This window comes from Theropithecus gelada, chromosome X, assembly GCF_003255815.1.
Source record: "Theropithecus gelada isolate Dixy chromosome X, Tgel_1.0, whole genome shotgun sequence".
Taxonomy (NCBI): Eukaryota; Metazoa; Chordata; class Mammalia; order Primates; family Cercopithecidae; genus Theropithecus; species Theropithecus gelada.
The window spans coordinates 82,946,639-82,973,841 of record NC_037689.1 but is presented as its reverse complement, the minus strand read 5'-3'; the positions used below and the strand labels follow the sequence as shown (position 1 = coordinate 82,973,841).

At 52.6% G+C, this 27,203-nt stretch overlaps 1 protein-coding gene across 4 annotated transcripts; it reads left to right on the top strand.

Moving 5' to 3' along the window:
• The first annotated feature begins 438 nt into the window (after positions 1–438).
• Positions 439–26,697, top strand: NLGN3 (neuroligin 3). Of its 4 annotated transcripts, XM_025373495.1 has the most exons (8): positions 439–573; positions 3,141–3,797; positions 4,436–4,495; positions 9,077–9,136; positions 10,817–10,966; positions 19,781–19,966; positions 22,652–23,441; positions 24,747–26,697. In XM_025373495.1, exons 2-8 carry the CDS (start codon positions 3,341–3,343, stop codon positions 25,588–25,590), a joined length of 2,547 nt encoding a protein of 848 aa, XP_025229280.1. In that variant the 5' UTR covers positions 439–573; positions 3,141–3,340; the 3' UTR covers positions 25,591–26,697. The 4 variants fall into 4 exon arrangements, with proteins under 4 accessions (XP_025229280.1, XP_025229281.1, XP_025229282.1 ...); XM_025373496.1 differs by lacking the exon at positions 4,436–4,495; XM_025373498.1 differs by lacking the exon at positions 4,436–4,495 and having other exon boundaries at positions 445–573; positions 3,654–3,797.
• Positions 26,698–27,203: the final 506 nt, after the last annotated feature.

Sequence of the window (27,203 nt, the reverse complement as noted above, 5' to 3'; positions counted from 1 at the left end):
TGACAGTCCGAGTCTGACATGCCCCAGCAGAAGCAGCAGAAGGGAACAGCACTGACCTTTGGGAGAGTGACAGGATGAGAGCAGAGTGGCCCCACTGGTTGCTGCTTGGGTAGTGCTGGTGCTAGAAGGGATGCTGACTGAGGTGGAGGTGTGTTTTTGTGTAGTATGACTGAGGGTTCCTGCAGGCAGTGCCTCAGTTTCTCCCTTTGGGTCAAGGTCTCAAGCTTTGCAGGTAAAGATTGGGCTAGCTGCCCTGGAAGATCACCTGTCTGATAGCTTGCAATCTGAGGTGTGTGTGTGCGCGTGCATGAGAGGGAGCGGAACGTGCCTGAGCATGGGGGGAATTGGGCCATGCCCCAGGACTTGAGCCATCTCTGGCACAAAAGGAGTTAATGGCAGGGACCGCGCCCCCCCGTGTCCGGGCACGCGCAGCGCGCCCCCTCGGTGCGCGGGCACAGCAGCCAGGCTGCCGGAGAGCTGATCTCGGGGATTCGGGGTGCGGAGCCCTTGGCCTGGAGGCGATATGGGTGGTCCGTGGCCCGGTTCAGTCGCTTGCAGCAGCCCGGGGAACAGGTGAGGCCGCCTGCCCCGGTCTCTCATCCTCTAGCTGCCCATACCTTGCCCCCATCCTAACCCCTCCCAATCCCAGGCTCCTCCACTCCCCAGCCAGTGGCCCCCATCCCTCTCAACCCCATGTTCTCCATCGGCACCCCTGACCCCCGATCCTCCCCCGCTTCTGTTCTCTCCTCTACCTCCTCCCTAAATCCCGCATCCCTATCATCCTCCCGCCCATGGTTCCTCTATTTCCACAGCCCATCCCGCATGCTCATCAAAATACCCCTATTGAGGGCCCCCAGCCCCATCCCGGGATTGCACATTGCCAGTCCCCCCTCCCCTGCAGTGCAGCTCCATCCCCCTTCCATCATAGCATCTCATAGCCAGGCTCCCTCCCCCACTCTCTGCAGCCCCCCCACCCAATGGAGGCCTTTATCCTATCCTCCCCCATTCCAGTGCAACTCCATCCCCCAATCCATTCCAAGCCCTCATAGCCCCCAATACTGCAGTTCTCAATATTGGTCCATTCCTGCACAATGCCCCGCGCCCAACACCTCTGCAGCCCCAAAAGTACCCCCAGATGCCATTCTCATCCCCGGCATTGCTGCCTCCCCTTGTCTTCTCCCAAATTGCAAGTTGGGCAAGGATGGAGATCTTGGCCTTGGGGATTCACAGTGGGTCCTAGGGTACAGAGGGCGTTTGGGGGTCGGTCCGATTGTCTAGGTGTTCACGGGGGAGGGGCTGCAGGGAATTGACTCAAAGGAGAATTTGGCATTTGGCGCCGAAGGGTTACTGGAGAGGGGGTCATCCCGAAAGGGTTAATGGAATTTGTGGGGTGGGGGCAGCACCGAGGGGGTTAATGGGGGGGGGTTGCTGGCGGGGAAGCTGTGTGAATGAGCAGTCTGTGCCCTGGAGTTGCCATGGAGACGGTGAATGGGGGGATTGTGTGAACTCAGCTGCGGACTATCCCCCCCCATACACACACCCACCCACTCCCTCCTGCCCCACCTCCCTACTCCTACCCCTTCCTTCCCCTTCCCCTCCTCCCCCGACCCGGGTGCATTCTGGGCAGTGTCTGGGATCTTCCCCCCCAATACTTTGCTCCCCATTTCCTCATTTCCTCTGAGCCCCCACCCCTTAAGCCACTTTACCCGCCCTCCCTCCTCTTCCTTTTTCTTCTTTCTGTCTCTCTCTCTCTCTCTCACACACACACACACACACACACACACACACACACACACACATACACACACACATTCTCATTCCCCTCTCGTGGTGGCTGATTGCCGGGCGTTCCCAATCTCCCTCCCCCACCCCTTCAGCCAGTTCTTAAAGGAGCAGGCCTGCAATCTGGGAAGGCGGGAGAAATGGAGGAAAACTAAATGTGCATGTGGCGTGCATGTGGCGTGCGTGTGCATGTGTGTGCGTGTGTGTGCGGGAGCATGCGGGAGTATCTGTGTGTGCCTGTGTCTATGTGTTGACTGTGTAACTGTGTCAGAAGGCCTGTGTGTCTGAGTGTGTTGCTATTTCTGTTTCTGTCTCCACCTATGTGTCACCATTATGCTGCATGTGTCTGGATATTTACCTATGCGGGTATGTGTGATTATATTTCAGTAAGTCTCTGTGTGTGTCTCTGAATGTATCACTCTGTGAGGCTCTGGCTGTGTGAGGCGCTCTGTCTCAGAATGTGGGACTATATGAGGGGATCTCTGTGGGTTTGGAATGTATGTCTCTGTGAGTGAATATCGCAGTGTCTGTGATCCTGGCTTGGTCTCTCTCATTCCCTCTTTGAGTCTTTGTGAGTTTATTTCTATGAGTCTCTGAATATGTGTTCCCCACGCTCCGTTGTTTATTTTATAATACACCGGAAGAGCATCCACAATGCCTAGGGTGCTAGGCAGAACTCTTTCTACCTCACTTCTGGAATTCGGTGTGAATTAAGAGAGAGCCAACTGAAAGGACCAAGGCTTAAGGATTTGGGAGCAGTGAGGGCTGAGGAGAAATGTACAGAAGGGGCGCAGGAGGGTCCAGGGACTCCGGTGAATGGCTGTCCTGCCCTCTGCCCTGCCTGAGGGTGAGGGAGTCTCTCTGTGGGACTCTGCCGATTCGCTGCTTTCTGTTCTTGTGTCTTAGTGTCCCGGAGTGAGGTTGACAATCCCACCCTGTCCTGAAGTGGAGGTCCGTGTGTGGGCTTACCAGGTCCCAAGGGCTACACAGCTCCGTTCAAGCAGCATGCCCGGGGACCTGAGCTCCATCTTTGTTTCTCCCCACCCCCTGGCTGTCACACGCTACTCTGGCTCCAGCCGACCCTGATGAACCTCTTTGGCTGTGGGGTTGAAGTTGGGCACCGGGAACTTGCAGTGGCAACAACTGTCACTGTCAAACCCCTTGGATTTTCCAGCCATGGCCAGGCACGTAGAATGGTTCTGATTGGCAGTGGATCATCTGTGAGTCCCTGGGCCCCTGGCCATGTGAAACCTCTCCTGCCTATAAGAGAATAGCCCAAGCCCAGCGGGGCCCCCAAAGACCAACTCTGTCGCCCTCCCAGACCATCTTGGATGACACATACTTCCCTCTTTCCACAGGCCTGTCTGGCCCTGAGGGAGTCCCCTTTCTGAAGCTGTGGTGCTTGGACGACCTGCTCTCTACGTTGCTGGGCACCTGTAGGTGTCCCTCGAGAGCTCAGTTTTGAGGTTCAAGTCAGTGTGGCCATGAAGGGGCTGCCTATTGGGCTGATGCTGTGACCCTGGAGTCTGCCTCTCCTGCCAGTCCCCCTGCCCGGAACATGTGGCTGCGGCTTGGCCCGCCCTCGCTGTCCCTGAGCCCCAAGCCCACGGTTGGCAGGAGCCTGTGCCTCACCCTGTGGTTCCTCAGTTTGGCGCTGAGAGCCAGTACCCAGGCCCCAGCACCCACAGTCAACACTCACTTTGGGAAGCTAAGGGGTGCCCGGGTACCACTGCCCAGTGAGATCCTGGGGCCTGTGGACCAATACCTGGGGGTGCCCTACGCAGCTCCCCCGATCGGCGAGAAACGTTTCCTGCCCCCTGAACCACCCCCATCCTGGTCGGGCATCCGGAACGCCACACACTTTCCCCCAGTGTGCCCCCAGAACATCCACACAGCTGTGCCCGAAGTCATGCTGCCAGTCTGGTTCACTGCCAACTTGGATATCGTCGCTACTTACATCCAGGAGCCCAACGAAGACTGTCTCTACCTGAACGTCTATGTGCCGACGGAGGATGGTGAGTGCTGCGGCCAGGCACTGTGCCCTCCCTGCCTCCCGCCTGCCCTGTTGTGTTTGTGGCTTGCATGTGGTTGTGTGCCCTGCAGCATGCGTCTGTCTGTCTGTGAAAATGCTTCTAACCATCACTCTGCTTGGCCTCCCACCCCGCTCCCCGTTCTTCCCTCTCCCAGCATTGTCCGAGCTCCCATGTGTGAGTGACACTGTTGCCAGGAGGGGCCTGGCCCGGCCTGAGAGCTCTGATGGGTCTAGGTCCAGTGCTGGATGGGGGTCCCCTGGGGGAGTATGGGTCACGACTGGCAGCTGCCCGCGGGAGGATGCTGGCTCCACCAGGCCCCCCTGTTGCCATTCCACCTGCTTCGAAAGGTGGTAGGTGTGTGTGGCCAAGGACGCTGGGTGTGTGGGGGGCGGGGGGCAAGCCTGGTGGGCAATGCTTAGGTGCCGCCTCTTTCACTAGCTGATGCCTCCTCCCGCGGGGGTCACACTAAGGTAAGTGACAGAAACAAGGAGATGGTGGGACAGGCTCTCTGCCATGTGCCGCCTGCAGAGCAGCTCAGCTCTTGGGGCCTGGGGGGTGGGGGGTGCATGCCCCTGGGCAGAGGCCTCCTGTTATTTTTTAGTTTTTTATTCATTTTACAGTAAAGCGGATTTCCAAGGAATGCGCCCGAAAGCCCAACAAGAAAATTTGTAGGAAAGGAGGTAGGTAGCGAGCCGGCGGGGAGGGAGAGAGAGAGAGAGGGAGGGCTGCCTGCCCACCTGCCCTTGCCCCCAGGACCCAGCCTTCCTCTAAGTAGCCCAGGCTCAGGGGGCAGTGAGCAGGCATAAGCGCCACCTCATCCGAGGGCCCTGGCTGCCTTGCAGGGAGGATTTGGTGGCCTAAGGCAGCCTCAGAGCAGAAGCAGCAACCCTATTTCTTGCAATATTCCCAGCCCCGAATTCCACCCTAAAGTGTGTGCCAAAGGCAGAGCCAGTGGCTCTCTCGGTGACACCTCAGGAGAAACTCTAGGAAGCCGAGATGGAGCCAGAGGCTCCACCCTTTTCCTAGTGGGTGGAGCCAGAAGACCACCCCTTCTGTGTTCTTTCTCCTGGATTGAAAGTCTAGACTCAATTGTCCCACCCTGAAGCTTAGACCAAACACGTGTACACAGGTTTAATAACTCCTGCCATACACACCTCTGCCTCCCACCCCACCACCTCTGGCCAGAGTGTAGCTGATAGACCCAGGCTGCTCTGGTGGCAGAACTTGGGGGTCTCTGGGAACTATGGACTTTAAAGGAGGCACAAGATCCTGAATTTTAAATTTGCCCTCATGCTGAGAGGAGTTTCTCCCCCTGTATAATAATTCTTCCTGTTGGAATATCACTTTATGTTTTCGTAAAGTGCCTTGGCATTTACCTTGTAGAATCCTCCCTACATCTCTGGAAGCATCTAAGGCAGGAATCAGTATCCCAATTTTACAGATGAGGAAACAGGCCCAGGGGAGTGACTTGTTGCTGCTCAAGGCCCCCGTCGCTGGTCTGTGGCAGAGCTGGGACCAAAACCTGGGTCTCTTGACCCTCAGGACATGTTCTTTCCACTGTAGCACACGGAAGCAACTCCCATCTGCTCATTCCCATCTCCCCAACTCAAAAAAAATGGTGAGATGTGGCTGGACTGGGGAGAATTGGAACAGTAACAGCCTAAGGAACAGGTGGAAAAATCACAGCTTGATCCCTACAACCCTCTGGCAAGCTGGGAGTTTGTTTTCCTTTGATGTCCTAGGGCAGGGTTTCTCAGAATGGGGTTGTCAGGATTCCTGGGATGGGGTGCTCCTTACTGAATAAGAATTTCTGGGGGCAGAGCCTGGGAATCTATATGTTGAACATGAGCCCTGAGTGCTTCTAATGCACACCTGAGCATGGAGTAAGACCCGCTGCTCTAGGGATAGTATTTCACCACAGCCCCATATCCCACCCAGGACCTCACACACTATAGGCAATTGATGTTTTTCGTGTAATTCAGAAGCATCATGGTGCTGCAGAAAGAGTACAGGTCTGGGAAGCACAAGGCCTGAGTCCCAGCTCTGCTGCCAACTCACAGCGAGACCTTAGCCAAGTCTTTTCCTTCAAGAACCTCTGTTTCCACATCTGAGGTTGGTAGGGGACAGTTCTGGCCTTAGCATTCTGTTAGTCTATAAATGAATTCAGGAAGAAGGTCTCTTAAACCTGCAGGAGCGGCTGGGCGCGGTGGCTCACGCCTGTAATCTCAGAACTTTGGGAGGCTGAGGCGGGCGGATCACGAGGTCAGGAGATCAAGACCATCCTGGCTAACACGGCGAAACCCCATCTCTACTAAAAATACAAAAAATTAGCCGGGCGTCGTGGCGGGTGCCTGTAGTCCCAGCTACTTGGGAGGTTGAGGCAGGAGAATGGTGTGAACCCGGGAGGCGGAGCTTGCAGTGAGCCAAGATCGTGCCGCTGCACTCCAGCCTGGGCGACAGAGCAAAACTCCGTCTCAAAAAAAAAAAGAAAAAGAAAAGAAAAGAAACCTGCAGGAGAGGAGATGGCATTCACATTAACCATTTCTTAGGAAGAATGATCTCCCAGTAAGAGCCTTGGGCTGTCCAGTCCAGCCCTGAGAGTGTGGCCAGAGAGCAGACTGGAAGCCCCGGCTCAAACATGCACATTTACCGATTGTGATTGTTGACTGTGGGCAAGGCCATGTGCTAGGTGTTGTTGGGATGTGGAGGGATGTAAGGTAGAGGAAAGATCTAGAAATGACTAAAGGCCTAATCACTGCTCTGAAGAAGCTCTTAGCCTTGTATTAAAACTCAGCTGGTTTGGCCGGGCGCAGTGGCTTATGCCTATAATTCCAGCACTTTGGGAGGCCAAGGTGGGTGGATCACTTGAGTTCAGGAATTCGAGACCAGCCTGGCCAATATGGTGAAACCCCATCCCTACTAAAAATACAGGTGCATGGTGGCACGCACCTGTAGTCCCAGCTCCTCAGGAGGCTGGGGCAGGAGAATCGCTTGAACCCGGGAGGTGGAGGTTGCAGTGAGCTGAGGTGGTGCCATTGCACTCCAGCCTGGGCAACAAGGGTGAAACTCCATCTACAAAAAAAAAAAAAAAAAAACCAACTCAGCTGGTTTCCCTAAGTCCCATGGGCCAATCAGGAAGTGGATTCCAGACAGTGCAAGGGAAGGCATTTGGTCATTTCGCTGTTCAAATTAGTTCCCTACCCAGGACCTGGTGGCCATTTGGAAGAGTGACAAATCCCGCCTCTTGAGGGAGACCCATCCCCAGAGGTCGTTAGGGTTGTGGTGTGCAGAGGTCTGGGGGCTGGCCTGGCTGGGATCCCTCAGCGGCACAGGGTCTGGGAATGGTGGTCGGCAGTCAGGCTGGCCTGGGTAAGAGGCATGGCAGCTAGGAGCCGCTCAGCAAGTGCCAGGCTGAAGGAGCAGAGGCATCTGTGTGAAGGAGGCTGGGACAATGCAGCAACCCAGGGACACTCTCAGAGGGGTTCACAAGGGATGTATCTTCTAAGTCAGGGATGATGGGAAATGAAGGGTTTCCTGGGGAAGACCTGCCCCATCTCCCCAACACCCCACCCCATCAAGTTGGAAGGAATTCGTGTCTGGGGATAAGTGACTCCTTTCCGTTTGGTAGGCTGTCCACAGTGTGAGGGATGATACCCATGTCCCATTAGGTTTCTGAGGACAGCAGTGGCAGGTGTTGAGCTAATGTATTAAGACGGTAGGTGCCACCGGAAGTTCAGGGAGCCAGAGGCAATTTCTCCCCTAGAGCTGTGCTCTTGTCCTAGTTGAAAAGCCATTTTGTAGGATGAGGGCAGTTCCTGTTTTGATGAATGGCTGTAAGGAAATCTAGTCATCAGAGTCCAGACCGGCTGGGAAAGAGGGCTCTTTGCTCCTTCCAGGCTGAGGGTATCTGATGTCATAGATGCAAGAGAGCAAGCCCTGGGGTGGCAGCACAGCCCCCTCTGTTTCCACACACTGACCAGCATCCAGACAGCCGGTCCTCTCCCTCCTTGGCCATCACCAGGATGCACTTCTAGCCTCCTTAGAACAGGAAGGAGAATTTGTGCCAGCTTAGCCCCAGATCCTAAATGTTTCCCTTCTCACCTCTAGTCTCTTCTTTTTTCTCTACCCTCCTTTCCCCTTCTCTCCCCTCCCCTCCATGCCCCACTGCTTTTCTCATCTAATTCTTCCCTCCCCTCCCCTTTCCCCCACCCCAGAAAGGTGGCATGATGCAGTGGAAAGATCATGGGCTTTGGAGTCAAGCAGACCTGGGTGTGAATCGCACCTCTAGCACTTCCTAGCTGTGTGATCTTGAGCAAGTCACTTTACCCCTCTGAACCTCAGTTTCCCCATCAGTGAAACAGGAATAAAAATAGGACCTATCTCATTGGGGTATAAGGATCAAACAATATGGCAGAAATAGAGTGTCTGGCACATGGTGAATATTCAGTACATGGTTGGAGCTGTGACCATTATTCCTATCTCTTTGTTTCTCTTCTATTTTTTTTTCTCTCTCTCACCATCCCTTTCTCCTCTTCCCCTTTCTTCTCTCCCTCTGTCCCTCTCTGGCTCTCTCTACATCTCAGAGCAATGCTTGCTGCTCTCAACACTGGTTCCTGTGGGCAGGAACCCCATTTGCCATTAACCAGAGCAGGGGCTCCAACAAGGAAGACCAGAGGGAAAGCTTCATCTCCCATTTTCTCCTGTGGGGATCAGGGTCAGCTGAGGCCCAGCTTGAACCTGCCCACTGGGCCCCAGGAGCTCAGGCCTGGGGTCCCTGTACACATCTCTGCCCTAAGTACCTCGTATCCACAACCTCCACACTTGCTGGCAATGTCGCCCCTCACCCTTGGTACCTGACCCTGCTCTCCAGCTCAACCTGCCTGTGTACACACGAGCAGCCCCTTCCACCCAGAATGAATCCTTCCCCTGAGTGGGTCTCTGGCTCTGTGCCCTGGCCCACTTGCTGCTACCTCCTTCCTCACTGGAAAGGTAGTTGGTTGAGATGGGCTGTTGGGGACAGGGAGGCGGGGCAGGGCGGTGCAGAGAGGCCAGCACAGCAGGGACCTGCAACACCATCATCCTGGTGAAGGTCTGGGCCTCAGCCCACCCATTCCCTCAGTTCTTGCCATCCCTCCTGCCTGTCCTGGGCCCAGGCCCGGAGCTGGCTTGCTGGGCCACACTGCAGTCATGCTGTTTTTGAATTCTCTCTCTGTTTTGTTCTCTGTTCTGTGCTGTTGTGTCTCCCCGTGTCTGGTCCCCAGGATCCGGCGCTAAGAAACAGGGCGAGGACTTAGCGGATAATGACGGGGATGAAGATGAAGGTATTTGGGGGCTGCAGGGCGCGGCGGCTGGTGCATGGCACAGAGCCCCTCCCCTTCTCGATGGGGAGAAGCCCCGTCTGTCTGTCTGTCTGTCCGTTGGTGTGTTTCTGTTCCTGTACAAGGCCGTTGGGCTGTTCATCTGTCTTTGGCCCCGTTGGCCACTGGGAGTTCCGGGGTGATGGACATGGCTGGCAGGAGCAGGGGACCACAAGCAGAGCCATGGGGAGGACATCCTCCTTGCCTGGGTCTCCCGCCCCTTCCCCATCTTCTGTGGTTCAGAGGCACCTGCCCCTACTGAGCAGCAGGGAGAGTGGAGAGAAAGCAGGACCACTGAGGGTGGGGAGAGGACAAAGGCAACGGAACGGCAAGGAGATTACCTGTGTTTCAGTGAAGAGACCCCTGTGTCTCACAGGGAGCCTGGCTTCTGGGAAAGGGACCCCGCAGGACGGCGAACTGGGGATTGAGGCAGTGACAACCAAAGGGGCTGGAAAAGCAGCACCAGAACCTCCCCAGCCTTATCCTAGAAAAGAGAGAGATGGTCTTGGGGCCAGGGGCTGCAGTAGGTACAAGACAAGGCCAGAAAGAGTGGGCTAAAATGCCAGGCTAAGGCCAGGACACCACAGCCATCAATAAATGGCATGAGATCCTTGGGCAATGATCGGACCAGCCTTCCTCCTTGGAGAAACAAGTTCTGTTTGCTCTGCAGCAGAGAGCATCCCTTCCTCCTCCATGCCCTGGCCCTGCCCCTCTGTCCCGAAGGGGCCAGGCAGCTCAGGGGGGCCCACTGGTGATGGGTAGGGCTGTGCTGGCATGGCAGAGAGTACTGGTCCAGTTCACAGACTGACAGGCTACAGGCAGAGGTGATCAGGCCTGGAGCCTTCTCTTGACTGCCCCAGCCCTGATGCCGTGCCACCTGGGCTTGGGAGCAGCTGCTTGATGGTCCCTTGTTGAATGGCCTCTGGGGAGGCTCCATCTTCATCTTGGTGCTGACTGGGAGCAGGCTCTGTCATTCTTAGTTCTGCCCCATCCCCAATGCTTCTGGTTAAGTCTGCCCGGGGAGAATGGGGAAATGGGCACATGGCTAAGAAACCATGTCAACAAGGTTCCCCCCACCCTATCTCTGCCATTCACTCCCCTTTCCCCACATCCTTCCTTGTTCTCTCCCTGTGCCACCCCTTATTCCCACACCTCTTGTCTCTGTCTGCACTGGGGGGCCAGCTGCTGCCAATGGCCGTTTTTCCATGTAACTGGTCTAGTCTTGGGGGTTTCAGGGCTCCCCAGCTCCTGCTCTCTAAAGCCATGTCAGGTCCCAGGACTCCTGGGTGCCCAGGGCAGCGACTCACCTGATGTGGCTAAAGGACCAGCCCTTCCTCTTTCTGCTGCCCCCCGCCCCCAGGGCCCAGCCATGGCCCACTGAGGCCTGGCTATATCACATGCCTGGCTGCCTTCAGCTGGGAGACACTTGAAACCAGAGCCTTCAAAAACATCACTGAAGTCCCACTGTCTCAGGCTGATGCTTGAGCTCCAGGTTGAGCAGCCTCATGAGTCCTGCCCTCAGGGATGGCGGTGGTGTCCTGGCACCTGGGATAGCTTTGCTGCCCGCACCCACCCCCCGAGCTGGCGGGGGTTGGGGAGGAAGGGCATCCCACCCAGCCTGTGTCTCACCCCTTCTCCTTGCAGACATCCGGGACAGTGGTGCTAAACCCGTCATGGTCTACATCCATGGAGGCTCTTACATGGAAGGGACAGGCAACATGATTGATGGCAGCGTCCTCGCCAGTTATGGCAATGTCATCGTCATCACCCTCAACTATCGGGTTGGAGTGCTAGGTATGGTTCCCTGTCTGGTGCCTAGAAGGAAGACTGGCTTCTTAAGGAGGGGAGGAAAGAATGCTGGAGAATTTAAAAACAGAGAGCCTTGCTTCTCTAGCTGGTGCTAATAACCACAGTCAAAATGGTGTTATCCTCTGGCCCCTACCCAAATGCTAGGGGCTTCCCCATATCCCCAGGCCCTTTCTTAGAAGGTTTAGATGCCACTGGAAATTCAATTCAAACTTCACACCTTCTCTCAGGTCCCAAGCCAGGTCTCTGCTTCCAGACTTTCACTTGGCTGGGTTTTGTAGGATGCTTCAATTTTCCACTGTCCCGTCTTCACCTCTACTCACCCGCCCCACATCCCTAAACACCCCACACATGCACAGATATTCCTTCCAGTCCACTCCATGGCCACACACCTATTTACCTTCACGTGTTTACACATCCACCCCGCCATGCAGCTGCAGGCAGACGGTGATTTCTCACTCACCCCCACAAAGTACACACACCTAGCCCCACATTCACATCTCCAGGCCCCTCACACAGAAACACATTCTCCCAGCACTCCAGGTAACTCCACTCACATAGTCTCTCCAGAACACACACCCGCACACCCGCACACCCGCACACGCGCACACGCGCACACCCGCACACCCGCACACCCGCACACCCACACGGTCTGTGTACTCCACATCTGCACCCCGCAGATGGCTCTCACCCTCTGCATGTGCACACACATGCTCATGTGCTTCTCCCCATGTCTCTGGAGCCACATCTACACCCATACCCACGACGCATACACACCCACACCCACACTTTACCCCCGTATTTACAGCCCACACAAAAACCTACACCCTGCACATCCACGTCCACACCCAAACTCCACACATATACACCTTAAACGTATATAAATATTCCTTCCACCCACCCCGCACACATACCTGTACACGCCCGTATCCCCCTGCACACCCCACTTCTACATCCACTTTACACACCCACCTGCTACCACACACACCTGTCCCTATCTCCTCAGAAACACAAACCAACATTCCCCTTCCCTACACACATATACTCTTACCTGTTTGTCCACACTGTCCCACCCTACACATACACAGATACTACACACACACCATATCCACATCTACATACATCCCACATACTGCCCTTATGTCATTCCCCTACACATACACTCCCCCACACACACACATCGTGCATGCATGCATATACATGTGCACACTCTTCCATACACAGCCTGCATATGTACACCCAGCACACACCCATGCACTTCTCCCCTCACCCCACCCCACAAATACATACACATCCGTGTACATGGGGCTGCACCTGTATCCATACATGCACACACACCTCTACCCATGCCCAACCGCATCCCCCCAAGTCCCCCCACACTTCCTTATCCCATATATGCACACATACACACTCCTTGTACTCTCTCTATGCATGTCCCCTGCACACTCCCACCCATCGCACACATACTCCCATTCATACGCGCTCATTGCCCAAATGCCTCCTCATATGCACCCATACACCTCCCCACCCGCGCATTCTCTGCTGTGCACAAGCTTGTGTCAGTCATTTAGGCTGCCCCTGAACCCTGTACCTTCCTTGGTGACCACCCATGCCTATCTATGGTGAAGGTCTTGAGGTAAATGAGTGCCTCAGAGAGGGTGACTAAGCACACAGGGCCCTGCTCATGCTTCCCCAAGCCCCGCACCCCTGTAGTGGCATGAAGAAGCCAACTTCTTCCTGGAGAAGAGTTTCAGCGGGAGTATAGGCTCTTGGTCAGGTCTGTAGGCATATGGGTGCTAAACCAGCAGTTAGGCGTGGCTTATTCCATGGCTAGTTAGGGGACATGACCGTATTTTATTTCATTTCATTTCATTTTTATCTAATTTTTGAGACAGGGTCTCACTCTTGCCCAGGCCAGTTTTGAACTCCTGAGCTCAAGTGATCATCCTCCCACCTCAAGGGCCTTATTTTAACTTTTTTTTGAGACAGAGTCTCGCTCTGTCACCCAGGCTGGAGTGCAGTGGCCGGATCTCAGCTCACTGCAAGCTCCGCCTCCCGGGTTCACGCCATTCTCCTGCCTCAGCCTCCAGAGTAGCTGGGACTACAGGCGCCCGCCACCTCGCCCGGCTAGTTTTTTGTATTTTTTAGTAGAGACGGGGTTTCACCGTGTTTGCCAGGATGGTTTCGATCTCCTGACCTCGTGATCCGCCCGTCTCGGCCTCCCAAAGTGCTGAGATTACAGGCTTGAGCCACTGCGCCCGGCCGGCCTTATTTTAATTTGCTTTTTCTCTCTTTTTTTTTTTTTTTTTTTTTTTTTTTTGAGACAGAATCTTGCTCTGTTGCCCAGGCTGGAGTTCAATGGCACTATCTTGGCTCACTGCAACCTCCACCTCCTGGGTTCGAGTGATTCTCCTACCTCAGCCTCCTGAGTACCTGGGATTACAGGCACCTACCACCATGCCCGGCTAATTTTTGTATTTTTAGTAGAGACAGGGTTTCACCATGTTGGTCAGGCTGGTCTCAAACTCCTGACCTTAGGTGATCTGCCCGCCTCAGCCTTCCAAAGTGCTGGGATTACCGGCATGAGCCACCACGCCTGGCTCTTAATTTTCTCTTGACTATATTGCTTTGTCAGTTCCAATCCCAGAGGCCCCGGGGCTGCATTTCACTTCTGGGTGTAGTTGTATGCGCAGAATGGCAATCTTCTCTTGGCTTACAATTAATACTATGTGAGATAGGAAGGTACCTTTTTGGGGTTCAAACTGCAGAAATGATATTCCTTGAAAAAAGCAAAGTCTGTGTCCCCTTCATTGGCACCTGGGACACTGAATATGGAGCATGCAGGCCATTCACGCTGGTCTCCCCAGGGTCTGGTAGGCTTGGGATGTTGGGATGTCATGGTTCTGTCCCTGCCCCTCTGTCTTTCTGCATTACCTCAGACACCATGGTGAGGCTCTTGTAAGCTGTTCTGTCCTGTTGAATCTCATGGTACCATGAAGGTGGCTGGAAACCCGCACACTAGGGCTGCACACTTTCTTTTTTAATTAATTAATTAATTGATTGATTTTTTTGAGACAGAGTCTCACTCTGTCACCCAGGCTGGAGTGCAGTGGTGCAATCATGGCTCACTGCAGTCTTGACCTCCCAGGCTCAAGTGATCCTCCCACCTCAGCCTCCTGAGCAATTTGGGATTATGGATTACAGGTGTGCACCAACACACCCAGCTAATTTTTGTATTCTTAGTAGAGACAAGGTCTCACTGTGTTGGCCAGGCTAGTCTGGAACTCCTGACCTCAAGTGATCCACTTGCCTTGGCCTCCCAAAGTGCTGGGATTACAGGCGTGAGCCACCACGCCCAGCTGGGCTCCATAGTTTCTAGAGAGGAATGAACGTGCAAATGTAATCACAAACAGATATACAGACACATGTACACGGTAGTTCAAAGCCAAAAGTAATTTTGCTACTTTCTTTTCTTAGAGTGACAGAAAACACTCAACTCAGCTGCTTAAAAAAATATAAACACAATGCTCCATTCTATAAGGTTTACTGGAAAATACAAAGAATATTAAAAATATGCTTCAGAGCAGCTAGGGATGAAGAAAGAGAGCACGGAAAAGAGGGCGAGAGACAGGAGAAAGCAAAGAAGAGAAGAAAAGGAGAGGACGAGAGAGTCAGGGAGAGGAAGCAGAGAGGAGACAGAAGGAGAGACTTAGGATTTGGAGAGAGGCTCGGCATTTCACGTAGGATGTGAACTCTCCACAGTGTCAGTTGGGAACTGCGGGCCGCACAGAAGGCTGTCGCTGGTGAGCATTCCATATGATATCCTGATTTGCTGATTACTTCAGAGTCCTTCAGCTGCTGTAATCCTTAAGCTTCTACACCAGAAGTTCTTAACCTTTTGGGGGGTCTTGGACCCTTTTGAGATTCTGATGAAAGCTCTGGACTCTGCCCTGGAACGATGCACACATGCACGCGCACACACACACACAGACACACACATGCTTAAGAAAACAATTTTACAGGGCCAGGTGCGGTGGCTCATGCCTGTAATCCCAACACTTTGGAAGGATGAGGTGGGTGGATCACCTGAGGTCAGGAGTTCGAGACCAGGCTGGTCAACATGGTGAAACCCTGTCTCTACTAAAAATACAAAAATGAGCTGGGCGTGGTGGCGGGCGCCTGTAGTCCCAGCTACTCAAGAGGCTGAGGCAGGAGAATCGCTTGAACCTGGGAGGCGGAAGTTGCAATGAGCCAAGATCATGCCACTGCACTCCAGCCTGGGCAACAGAGTGAGACTCCATCTCAAAAGGAAAAGAAAGAAAGAAAAAACAATTTTACAGATCCCTCTTAAGTTCATCCATGAAAATCAGGTTAAGAACTCGCACTTGACAGCCCCCTGTCATTTGGATAACCAGAACAGCACATCTGGGGGGCAGGAACATTCTTCTTTGGGCTTAAGCAGTTGATGATCAAATATTACTGAAAACTCAGAAGGAGTCCTACACTGAGATTTGCTCAGAAGTTCCTCACCACTTCCTACATACCCTTCAGTTCCTGTTTTGGAACACAAATATAATCAATAAGCCCATATTGGATCCTGGGTACATATAAGATGTTTTTGTCTCTTGACACCAGATGTAGAACATGGGTTTGTCCCTGATGCTTGGGAATTTTCCTGTGTAGTGGAGCCTTTGTTGTTTTGTTGCCCAAAGCATCCCAGAACAGGTGGCTTGTTTTGGACCCCAGTCACAGGCATTCATTCACTCTCTTTCCCATCAGCTTTCCTGAGCACTGAACTCATCAGGCGGATCACTCTAAGGTGCTTTTCTTTTTTCTTCTCTTTTCTTTTTCTTTCTTTCTTTTTTTTTTTTTTTTTTTTTTTCTTTTTGAGACAGAGTCTTGCTCTGTCACTCAGGCTGGAGTACAATGGCGCGATCTTGGCTCACTGCAACCTCCGCCTCCCGGGTTAAAGCAATTCTCCTGCCTTAGCCTCCCAAGTAGCTGGGACTACAGGCACCTGCCACCACGCCTGGCTAATTTTTGTATTTTTAGTAGAGACGGGGTTTCACCATGTTGGCCAGGCTGGTGTCGAACTCCTGACCTCAGGTGATCTACCTGCCTCGGCCTCCCAAAGTGCTGGGATTATAGGCATGAGCCATCACACCCGGCCTCTAAGGTGCTTTTCTAGATATCTTGGGTGATTCATGCATGTTGAGAATGTCACAGGCTAATCCATGAATCCTCTCCAAGGCAGAGGGGTAGCTATTATTTGAGAAGGCCCCACTGGGCTTGAGGCCAACAAAGAAAGGGACTCCAGCAGGATATAGGATGTGGATATCCCTGAGGCTGAGCAAGCAGGAACTTGCCAAGTTTTTACTCCAGGTTCCAGAATTGAATCCTACGTGCTTGCTCAGGTACCCTCCAGGCAAACCGAAAACCCAGTAAACATCAAGTCTTGAGTGACACAAATATCTAGTTTTGTTGCAATCTGCCAGATTCCCCCATCTTCTGTTGACGAGCAGTTTACCATGAACTACAGTATAAACTTGGGCCCAGGGAGACTGGCTCCGATTTATTCTGACAGTTTATGGAGTTGGGTATTTCAGCCTTCATTCTCACACGGTTTCTGTGGATGGCTGAGTTACTGGGAACTAGCAGTGAGTGACCTCTCCCAGAATGCCAGATTTTGTGTGCTTGCGGTTGGTCAGGTTTGCTGTCATCTTCCTGAGCCTGTTAGAGATAGTATTTCTTTTTCTTCCTCTCTTTTTTTTTTTTTTTTTTTTAAGATGGAGATTCATTCTTGTTGCCCAGGCTGGAGTGCAATGGCACGATCTCAGCTCACTGCAACCTCCGCCTCCCAGGTTCAAGCGATTCTCCTGCCTCAGCCTCCCTAGTAGCTGGGATTACAGGCATGTGCCACAGGCGTGCCTGGCTAATTTTGTATTTTTAGTAGAGACGGGGTTTCTCCATGTTGGTCAGGCTGGTCTCGAACTCCCGACCTCAGGTGATCCGCTGGCCTCGGCCTCCCAAAGTGCTGGGATTACAGGCATGAGCCATCGCGCCTGGCCTGGAGATGGTATTTCAAGTAGGACTCTTCGTGGAGTAGGGATCATTGACATGGCATCATCCACATGCTTCAGGGCCCCTTATCCAGAGGCTCATAGGATCTGAGGGAGCAGAGAGTGATGGTCAAAGCCTCTATCCAATCACCTGAGGTCAGGAGTTCATGACCAACCTGGCCAACATGGCGAAACCCCATCTCTACTAAAAATACAAAAATTAGCCAGGTGTGGTGGCGTGCACCTGTAATCCCAGTTACTTGCGAGACTGAGACAGGAGAATCACTTGAACCTGGGAGGCGGAGGTTGCAGTGAGCCAAGATCGTGCCATTGCACTCCAGCCTGGGCGACAAGAGTGAAACTCCTTCTAAAAAAATAAAAAATCCAAAAAAAAAAAAAAAATCCTCCATCCAGCCCTTTCAGGCCTTTGTTCCTAACCCAGGAAATTGATACATGTTGGAGAAGTCTGCTCTACTACATCCAAATGCAGGCTTTGCCTGCTGATCAGGGCAGACATGTTTGACACATTTCAGTAAATGATGCCTTGGAAAAGGCTGAAGCCAAGACCACTATTGCCTAAATGAAAGAAAAGGAAAAGAGAAGAGAATACAGGGGAAGGAGAGAGGAGGAAGGGTGGACTGAAAGAAGGACAGTGATTTCTGCCAGAGGGTCCCAAGGCTTGGGCAGCTGGGTTGGATCATGGTCAACAGAGTTGGGGTTTTGAGGGATTTTTTTTTGTTTGCTTTTTTAGAGATGGAGTCTCATTCTGTCCCCCAAGCTGGAGTGCAGTGGGGTAATAACAGCTCACTGCAGCCTTGACACCTAGGCTCAAATGATCCTCCAGCCCCAGCCTCCTGAGTGGCTGGGACCACAGGCATGCACCACCACAACTGGCTAATTTATTTTGTTTTAAAAATAAAAGGAGACAGGGTCTTGCTACATTGGTCAGGTTGGTCTCAAACTTCTGACCTCAAGTGATCCTCCCACCTCAGCCTCCTAAAGTGCTGGGATTACAGGCGTGAGCCACCGTGCCCGGCCAAGGTTTTAAGACTCAAAGGAGCAGTTTCAATTTCTGAATGGGCCACGCAAAGGAAAAGCTGGTTTCCTTGTCTGAAAGAGCAAGGGTTCCTTTGTTCATCCTCATGCAGGCTTTCTCTAATTCATTCTCATTTCCTCCTCTGCAACCTGGGGCTAAAGAGGACTTGTGACTAGGGCCCGGGAGAAAGAACTAAGTACTTTACATACTTAATTGTACCAGAGGTAAATTAATAACACACTTGAAGAGGATGAGATGAGCTCTTTTGCAGAAGCTACGTACAGAAGGACTTGAGAAAGACAGTGGTGAGGTCTTGTGACTGCTTGAGTCTATTTGAATTCAGCCTCTGCCTATGGACTGCAAGGACCACCAGAGAACTCCCCATGAGCTCTGGGAGCCTTCTCCAACATGGCCTCGCACAAAGTTGATTCCAGGTGCTGTGAATGAGCTTTTAACTGGGGAGTAAAAATACTGATCCAAGTGTGGGTTTCCAGTGTGTAGGAGCTCCACAATTACCCACCTCCAAAGACTTCTTCCAAAAGCCTATGGCAGGAGAAGACAGAGCCTTCCAACGGACCCAAGGATTCAGGGAAGAGAGATGAAATAAGGCCGCAGGATCAGTCTAAAATGGAAGCAGAGTAGGGGGGAATATAGGACATCTCTGTGGGATAGCCAGCAGGTGGGCAGGAAGGTAGTCTCCATGGCAACAAGTCTCCACAGCAGCAAATCCCAGCAGGTGGGTGGGAAGGTAGTCTCCATGGTGACATGTCTCCTCAGCAGCAAATTCCAGTGGGGGGGCGGGAAGACCTGTTTCTGTGGTAACGCACTGCGCTACTTCCCTATTTCTCCACCAGATGAAAAAGATGGTCTGATCCAGTGGTTTCTCAACTTTAGCAGGTGTCAGAATCACCTGGAGAGCTTGTTAACACAGATTGCTGGGCCTCACCCCCAGAGTTTCTGATTCGTTAGGCCTCCAAGGGAGGGAAATGAGGACCTGCCCTGAAAATGAGGGGAAGGGGGCCATCGAGGCCCCAGAAAGAAGTGGAGAGGGACTGATTTGAACAGGAAGGGCAAGGAGAGTTTAGGGATTGTTGCCTCTTGGGATCATCTACACTTCCTTTGGAGAGAGAACAACTGGGAAAGAGGAGTAACTATAGAGCTACAATGTGCTGAGCATGTTCTAGATGATTATATTCGTTTTATCCTTGTTACAACCCTGTGAGGTATTTGTATCCCCATTTTACAGAAGAGGACACTATGGCTCAGAGATTTTAAACTAAGTGCCCAAGGCTACATGGCTGAGATGTGATAGAGCCAGGATTCAAATCAAGGACTGTCTGACTCCAAGGTTTCCATTCTATCTTGCCAGATGTTAGGGTAAGGTCCTCAATAGTAGCTCAGAATGCTGAGTTCTAGACATTTGCAGTTTCTGCAGTTTGTCTCCTACCTGGAGGCATCCACTTCAAATGGTCTGCAGACCCCTCCTTCCAAGCTGGATAACAGGTGGGAGGCAGGGAGCCGACCCCTCCTCTGTTGACGATGCTGGACATTGCAGAAAGGAGCACTGGTTTAAGTTAGCTAGGTGGGAAGAACTACGCTGCGTGCTCATTCTCTATCCCCACCTCCCCTGTTGACCCTGCCTGCCGTCATCACCCAAATCCTCCATCCCTCTGCCTTCATTGTCCTCATGCCCTTTGTCGAATCCAGGTTTCCTGAGTACTGGAGATCAGGCTGCCAAGGGCAACTATGGGCTCCTTGACCAGATCCAGGCCCTCCGCTGGGTGAGCGAGAATATTGCCTTCTTCGGGGGAGACCCCCGCCGGATCACCGTCTTTGGCTCGGGCATTGGTGCATCCTGCGTCAGCCTCCTCACGTTGTCACATCACTCAGAGGGTGAGTAACTCATGGGGCAAAACATGAACTAGCCAAGTGCTGGCTGCCCCAGCGTGCTCCATCCATGTCCCAGGGCATCCAAGGGAATCGGCCAGCTCTCTTCTACCAGCTTGGTATCCCTTTGGCAAGAAGTGGAAGAGAAATGTTCCTCTGGGAGAAGTACTTCTCCCAAAGCTGGAGAGGGAAGGAAGAGAATCCCATTTATGTCCCGGGAAAGCAAGATTCTCCTTCTGATGTGGGAGTCTTATCTGGGGGAGTGGGAATAGAACAACTGTCCCCTCAGAGGACAATAGTTTGACAGGGGTTGGGGGAGATCTTTCAGTATGGGAAGGACATGTTACTTCACAGTAGAGATATAGGGTGGAAATTGGTTTCTAGGTCTAAGAAACACCCATTCTCTGCCTTTCTCTCTGAAGAACAAGTCTGTACAAGAGGGGAAACGTCCTAGAGGGGAAAGTGGATCTGAAATGAGAGTCCCTAACCCGTGAGGTGGGCTCCTTCCATAGGACGATGGTCTATTATCGGACTCCAGACCTCTTCCCGGACTGTGCAAGCTGCCGGGGAGATTTTCATTTTTGGCCTCTCTCCTTGTGGTGGGTCCCTTTGCCAGTGACCCTTCCAAGAGAGCAGAATAGGTCCTTTTTGCTCAGCAGGAAATGTTTTCTCCACCTCTGGACTACAGGGAACATTCTATCTCTAAGAGGCAAAGCTGAGCTTCTCAAGAAGGAAAGATCTTCCTGAAATAGGTGCCCTTTTCTGAAGTAAGGAAATCTGTGAGCGAGGATGCTTTCTTTCTTTTTTAATTGAACACTAACCCCCTGAGTTAGGGACATTCTCACAGGAAGACCTTCTGTCTCTCGGAAGAAGTTGTCTCTCTGAGAGAGAAGAACCACCTTCTTTGACCTAGAAATTCTGTCTTTGCCCCTCCAGGGACTACCCTGGTGAGGGAGGACTCAGGTGGGATCTGCATCTCTAAAGAGAGAGACTGTGTTCCTAGGTGACTATAGTGGGAACAGGAATCTCCCCTTTTTCCCCAAAGGAGGGTGAAATGACAGGCTGCAAGGGTGCCTTGGCCTGAAGAAACGTTCTGTGCCTCCTCCGACTGGGAACTCCTCCCCCTGGAGTGGTGCTATGCTTTGTCTCATAGGGGGCCTGTGTCTCTGGAGGTTTGACTTTTTTTTTTTTTTTTTGAGACAAGATCTCGCTTTGTCCCCCAGGCTCTGTCTCCCAGTGCAGTGGTGCAATCACAGCTCACTGCAACCTCCGCCTCCCAGGCTCAAGTAATCCTCTTGCCTCAGCCTCCAGAGTAGCTGGGGACTACAGGTGCATGCCACCATGCCCGGCTAATTTTGGGGAGAATTTTTTTTTGTAAAGACAGGTTTTTGCCATGTTGCCCAGGCTGGTCTCGAACTCCTGAGCTCAAGCGATCCGCCTACCTCGGCCTCCCAAAGTGCTGAGATTACAGGCGTGAGCCACTGTGCCTGGCCAAGGTTTGACTTCTTTAAAGACCTGTTCTCTCTATTTTTCTGTAATTGATGCATGGAGAATAATTTTTGGGAAAATGAGGCTGTCTTTTAAGTAGTAATCTATCATTTCTTTCCCTCTCTTTCCACTCATGCAAACTGGCCTTCTCTTAAAGGAATGGAATTGTGTGCCTAAGGGATAAATTCTCCCTTGGGAATGTTGGGGCCAGGGAGGGAATGATATCCTTTTTTTTTTTTTTTTTTCCTAGAGGGGGAAAATTATCCTCTTTTTGAGTTTGGGGGACTGGTTCCCTCTCTGCTGGGGGAAAATCTGAATTTGAAGTGTCAGTAGCTTCAGATAAAAGGAAAGTCTCTGCCAGGTGCGGTGGCTCATGCCTGTAACCCCAGCACTTTGGGAGGCCAAGACAGGCGGATCACCTGAAGTCGGGAGTTCAAGACCAGCCTGACCAACATGGTGAAACCCTGTCTCTACTAAAAGTACAAAATTAGCCTGGCGTGGTGGCGCATGCCTGTAGTCCCAGCTACTCGGGAGGCTGAGGCAAGAGAAATGCTTGAACCTTGGAGGCAGAGGTTGCGTTGAGCCAAGACCCCGCCATTGCACTCCAGCCTGGTCAACAAGAGTGAAACTCCATCTCTAAAAAAAAAAAAAAAAAAAAAAAAAAGCAAAGTCTCAGTGGAGACCACAGATGGGGAGCACAGGTTCCCTGGAGACTTTCAGACCCCAAGGCCTTTGCCCTTGGGCTTCTTCCCCAAACCCTCAGAATGTGGGGCTCTTGCCTGCCTGCATTTCTCATCTCTCATGAAAAAGACTCCTTTGTGGTGCAAGTGCCAGCTCCCTGGTGGTGCGCTGGCACAGAGCTGGGCCCAGCTGGGCAGGAAGCAAGAGGGGAAGACAAGGAGAGATAAAGAGAGGCGGCATAAGGGGGCTGACGTCTGGGATTCAAGGGGTTAATTCTTCCTGACATTACCTTAACCCCTAAGTTACCAGTCATTGCACCAGGACAGGGAAGGGATGGAGGAAGCTGTCAAGGAAGGGGTTCAGCAGCCCCTCCTTTGGCCCTACATCATCCCCTGCCAAAAGAGTTGTTCCCCCTTCCTAGCCCATTTAAACCATGGGGCAGCCTCAGTGACAAAGGAATGAGGGGATTTATGGCTATGTATGACACGACAGATCTGACCTAGTGCTACCTGTCTTCTGTAGGACTTTTCCAGAGAGCCATCATCCAGAGTGGCTCTGCTCTGTCCAGCTGGGCTGTGAACTACCAACCAGTGAAGTACACCAGCCTGCTGGCAGACAAAGTGGGCTGTAATGTGCTGGACACCGTGGATATGGTGGACTGTCTTCGGCAAAAGAGTGCCAAGGAGCTGGTAGAGCAGGACATCCAGCCAGCCCGCTATCACGTGGCCTTTGGCCCTGTGATTGATGGTGATGTCATTCCTGATGACCCTGAGATCCTCATGGAGCAGGGCGAGTTCCTCAACTATGACATCATGCTAGGTGTCAATCAGGGCGAGGGTCTCAAGTTTGTGGAAGGGGTGGTGGACCCTGAGGATGGTGTCTCTGGCACTGACTTTGACTATTCTGTCTCCAATTTTGTGGACAATCTGTATGGCTATCCTGAGGGTAAGGACACCCTGCGAGAGACCATCAAGTTCATGTATACAGACTGGGCAGACCGTGACAACCCTGAGACCCGCCGTAAAACACTGGTGGCACTCTTCACTGACCACCAGTGGGTAGAGCCCTCAGTGGTGACAGCCGATCTGCACGCCCGCTATGGCTCACCTACCTACTTCTACGCCTTCTATCATCACTGCCAGAGCCTCATGAAGCCTGCTTGGTCAGATGCAGCTCATGGGGATGAAGTACCCTATGTTTTTGGGGTTCCTATGGTAGGCCCCACTGACCTTTTCCCCTGCAACTTCTCCAAGAATGATGTTATGCTCAGTGCTGTCGTCATGACCTATTGGACCAACTTTGCCAAGACTGGGTAAGGAGAAAATAGGGTTTTTTTCTTCTTTGAGACCCCAGCATGCCCTCCCCTCCACTCCTCTAGCTAAATCTCTTCCATCATATCCCTTCCTAAGATGTTCCCAAAATCTTGCTTGGTACCCCTTCACTCATCTTCCTACCTCCCCTTCCTGAGTCTTTCATGCCATTTTTCCTTCCTTCAAAAATGTCGTTGAGGCTCAGAACTCAGTTAGCATCGGGACTAGGAAGGAATGAGAGTTACTGGAAGAACTATGAGATTGAGCCAAGCCCAGTGGCTCATGGCTGTAATCCCAGCACTTTGGGAGGCCAAGGCAGGCAGATCACTTGAGCCCAGGAGTTCAAGACCAGCCACGGCAACATAGAAAGACCCTGTCTCTAAAAGGAAAAGCATTAGCCGGGCATGGTAGTGTGCACCTGTAGTCCCAGGTACTTGGGAGGCTGAGGTGGGAGGATCGCTTGAGCCCTGGAGGTTGAGGCTACACTGAGCTGTGATCATGCCACTGTACTCTAGCCTGGGTGACAGAGCGAGACCTAATCTCAAACACACACACACACACACACACAAACACACAAACTACGGGATTCAAGGTTTGCTGGTCAGAGGTCATGCGAAATAGGAATGCAGTACTTCAGAAAGAGCCTTCAGGGCCGGGCGCAGAGGTTCACACCTATAATCCCAGAAGTTTGGGAGGCTGAGGCAGGCGGATTGTCTGAGCTCAGGAGTTCGAGACTAGCCTGGCCAACATGGCGAAACCCTGTCTCTACTATAATACAAAAAATTTGCCAGGCGTGGTGGCAGGCGCCTGTAGTCCTGGCTACTTAAGCAAGAGCATTGCTTGAACCCAGGAGGCAGAGGTTGCAGTGAGCCAAGGTTGCACCACTGCACTCCAGCCTGGGTGACTCTGTCTCAAAAAAAAAAAAAAAAAAAAGAAAAGAAAACAAAAGAAAGAAAGAGACTTCAGGTTCAGCAATTTCTGCTTGCTTAATGAAAGAAAGAAAGAGCCTTTATTAGGGGGCTCCTGGCAAAACTGGGCAGCTGAAAAGATTGATAAATGCTCAGTAGCATGTGCAAAGAAAAAGCATCTATAGCCTTAATATTAAAGGATGAGTGCCGGGAAGGAGGAGATAGGAGTTCAGGCTCTGGGGAAGAAGCAGGTGTGGGCAGAGCAGGGGGACCCTGAAAAAGATGGAAACGGTGGGAAGTTCTGAACTGGGAAAGAGGTTTGGCTGTCACAGGAAAAATGCTGGGCCTTGTCCTCAACCAGATAGAGTGGTGACCCCAGATTTCCATGTGGTATTTCAGGGATCCCAACAAGCCGGTCCCCCAGGACACCAAGTTCATTCACACCAAGGCCAACCGCTTTGAGGAAGTGGCCTGGTCCAAATACAATCCCCGAGACCAGCTCTACCTTCACATCGGACTGAAACCAAGGGTCCGAGATCATTACCGGGCCACTAAAGTGGCCTTTTGGAAACATCTGGTGCCCCACCTATACAACCTGCATGACATGTTCCACTACACGTCCACCACCACCAAAGTGCCGCCTCCGGATACCACCCACAGCTCCCACATCACCCGCAGGCCCAATGGCAAGACCTGGAGCACCAAGCGGCCAGCCATCTCACCTGCCTACAGCAACGAGAATGCCCAGGGGTCCTGGAACGGGGACCAGGATGCAGGGCCACTCCTGGTGGAGAACCCTCGTGACTACTCCACTGAATTAAGTGTCACCATCGCCGTGGGGGCCTCCCTCCTGTTCCTTAACGTTCTGGCCTTCGCTGCCCTCTACTACCGTAAGGACAAACGGCGCCAGGAACCCCTGCGGCAGCCTAGCCCTCAGCGGGGAGCCGGGGCCCCGGAATTGGGAGCTGCTCCAGAGGAGGAGCTGGCAGCGTTACAACTGGGCCCCACCCACCACGAGTGTGAGGCCGGTCCCCCCCATGACACGCTGCGCCTCACTGCGTTGCCCGACTACACCCTGACCCTGCGGCGCTCCCCAGATGACATCCCACTCATGACCCCCAACACCATCACTATGATCCCCAACTCCCTGGTAGGGCTGCAGACATTGCACCCCTATAACACTTTTGCTGCAGGGTTCAACAGTACCGGGCTACCCCACTCACACTCCACTACCCGGGTATAGCTCCAGCTCAGAGCACAGCCAATGTCCCGGCTCCCTCCCTCCCAGATCCAGGAACACATGCACACACACACACACACACACACGCAGACACACACGCACACACATATATGTATACGCACGCACCCACACCCTACAGCAGACCCACCCGCACAAACATAGACAGATGTGGACATGCACCCGCATGTACAAAAACACAAATACGGAAGTAAACCTGAACAAACCCTTTAAATGGGGACGCAGATGAGTCCTTGGGAAACCGAGGACCCATGAAACAGCAGCTGAAGCCAGCTCCCTGAGCCTGACCACAGACACTCCTGGGGGGCCTGAAAGCAACAGCTGGACACCCCCTTGGTGCTCGCCTTCGGCCTCTCTTGGAACTGCACCACCGACCAACTCCAGACTTGGGAGCTTTAAAGAGCAGAATAGCTCTTCCTCCCCAGGACTTGGTCTTTTTTCTGGGTCTTGTTTTGTTGATTTTTCTTTTTTAATTTTGGAACAAATGCTTTTCCAACCCGTGAGTGCTAAGAGGCTCTGGAAGGGAGGGCTCCAGGCCCGAAGGTCTCTCTGGCTCTAGGACCCCCCAGTGCTCACACAATCAGACCAAGGAACAGGACCCCCAGGAAGGAAACAGATTCAAGCAAGACCATGGGGTGGAAGGAGAAAGGGGCTAGCGCTGGATGGGGCTGGAGGGCCGTCGGGGAGAGATCTCCAACGCTCTCTGTGTGTCCGTGTGGAGGGCTGCAGAGCCTGCAGGGTGACCTGCTTCCCCAGAAGCCAACAGCGTTGGCCTGGCCAGACCAGGGGACCTTAGATTTGGGGAACAAGGTACTACGGAAGCCACATCACTATTGGGCCCCCGGGTCTGATCTGGGTTTTGCCTCTGCCCTTGGGGAAATGCTATCAGAAATTCACCCCATTTTCTTTACAGTCTCTTTTGTGTCTGTCATTTCTCTTTCAAAAAGGCGGTGTTTTTGTTGTTGTTGGCTTTTTTTTTTTTTAAAGAAAAGTTCTTAAAACACTAACGGAAACCCATGGAGTTTGTCCTTTGTAAAAATTTTAAACACAGTGTCTTGATATAAAAATAAAAAATCCAGTTAGCACTCCCAACCTGCCTCCCTTGCACAGGCCTTGCCCCAACAGACCTCTGAACAGGGTGCCCCTGTGGGCTGGGAATCAGGCAGTCTCCCCCTGCCTCCTGTATCTCTAAGCTGATACGAGTCTGGGCTGCACTGTGCGGGGTTGGGCGGGGGGTTGGCGGCCCCTGCGTGAAGGCCTCTCCAATCTTAATCAGGTTGCTCTTCCCATCCCCCTGCCCCCAGCGCGCTGGGTTCCTGCAGCTGAAGCCTCCTCTCAGCACTTCAGGCCTCCTAATGAAATGGCAAAAATACTTCCTTCCTCCTCTGCCATGGCTGCGGCCTCCTCCTCCTCTTCCTTCTCCTCCTCCTCCTCTGCTGCAACCACCCTGTCCTCACCTTGGACTGGGGGCTGGGAGGAAGTTTGACCTCTAACATGCTGAAATTCTTTCTCCTATCTGAATCCAGTGCAGCGTCAGACGTGGACTCCCTGGCCTTGAATGACTGACAGAGCAGGGCCCCTCTCCTTCCCCAGGAATA

Bases quoted from the DNA above. Each gene is read 5' to 3' on its own strand.
- NLGN3 (XM_025373495.1), top strand. From the start codon at position 3,341: ATGTGGCTGCGGCTTGGCCCGCCCTCGCTGTCCCTGAGCCCCAAGCCC. The intron at 9,137-10,816 runs GTATTTGGGGGC...TTCTCCTTGCAG, and splicing joins TGACGGGGATGAAGATGAAG to ACATCCGGGACAGTGGTGCT. The intron at 19,967-22,651 runs GTGAGTAACTCA...TGTCTTCTGTAG, and splicing joins GTTGTCACATCACTCAGAGG to GACTTTTCCAGAGAGCCATC.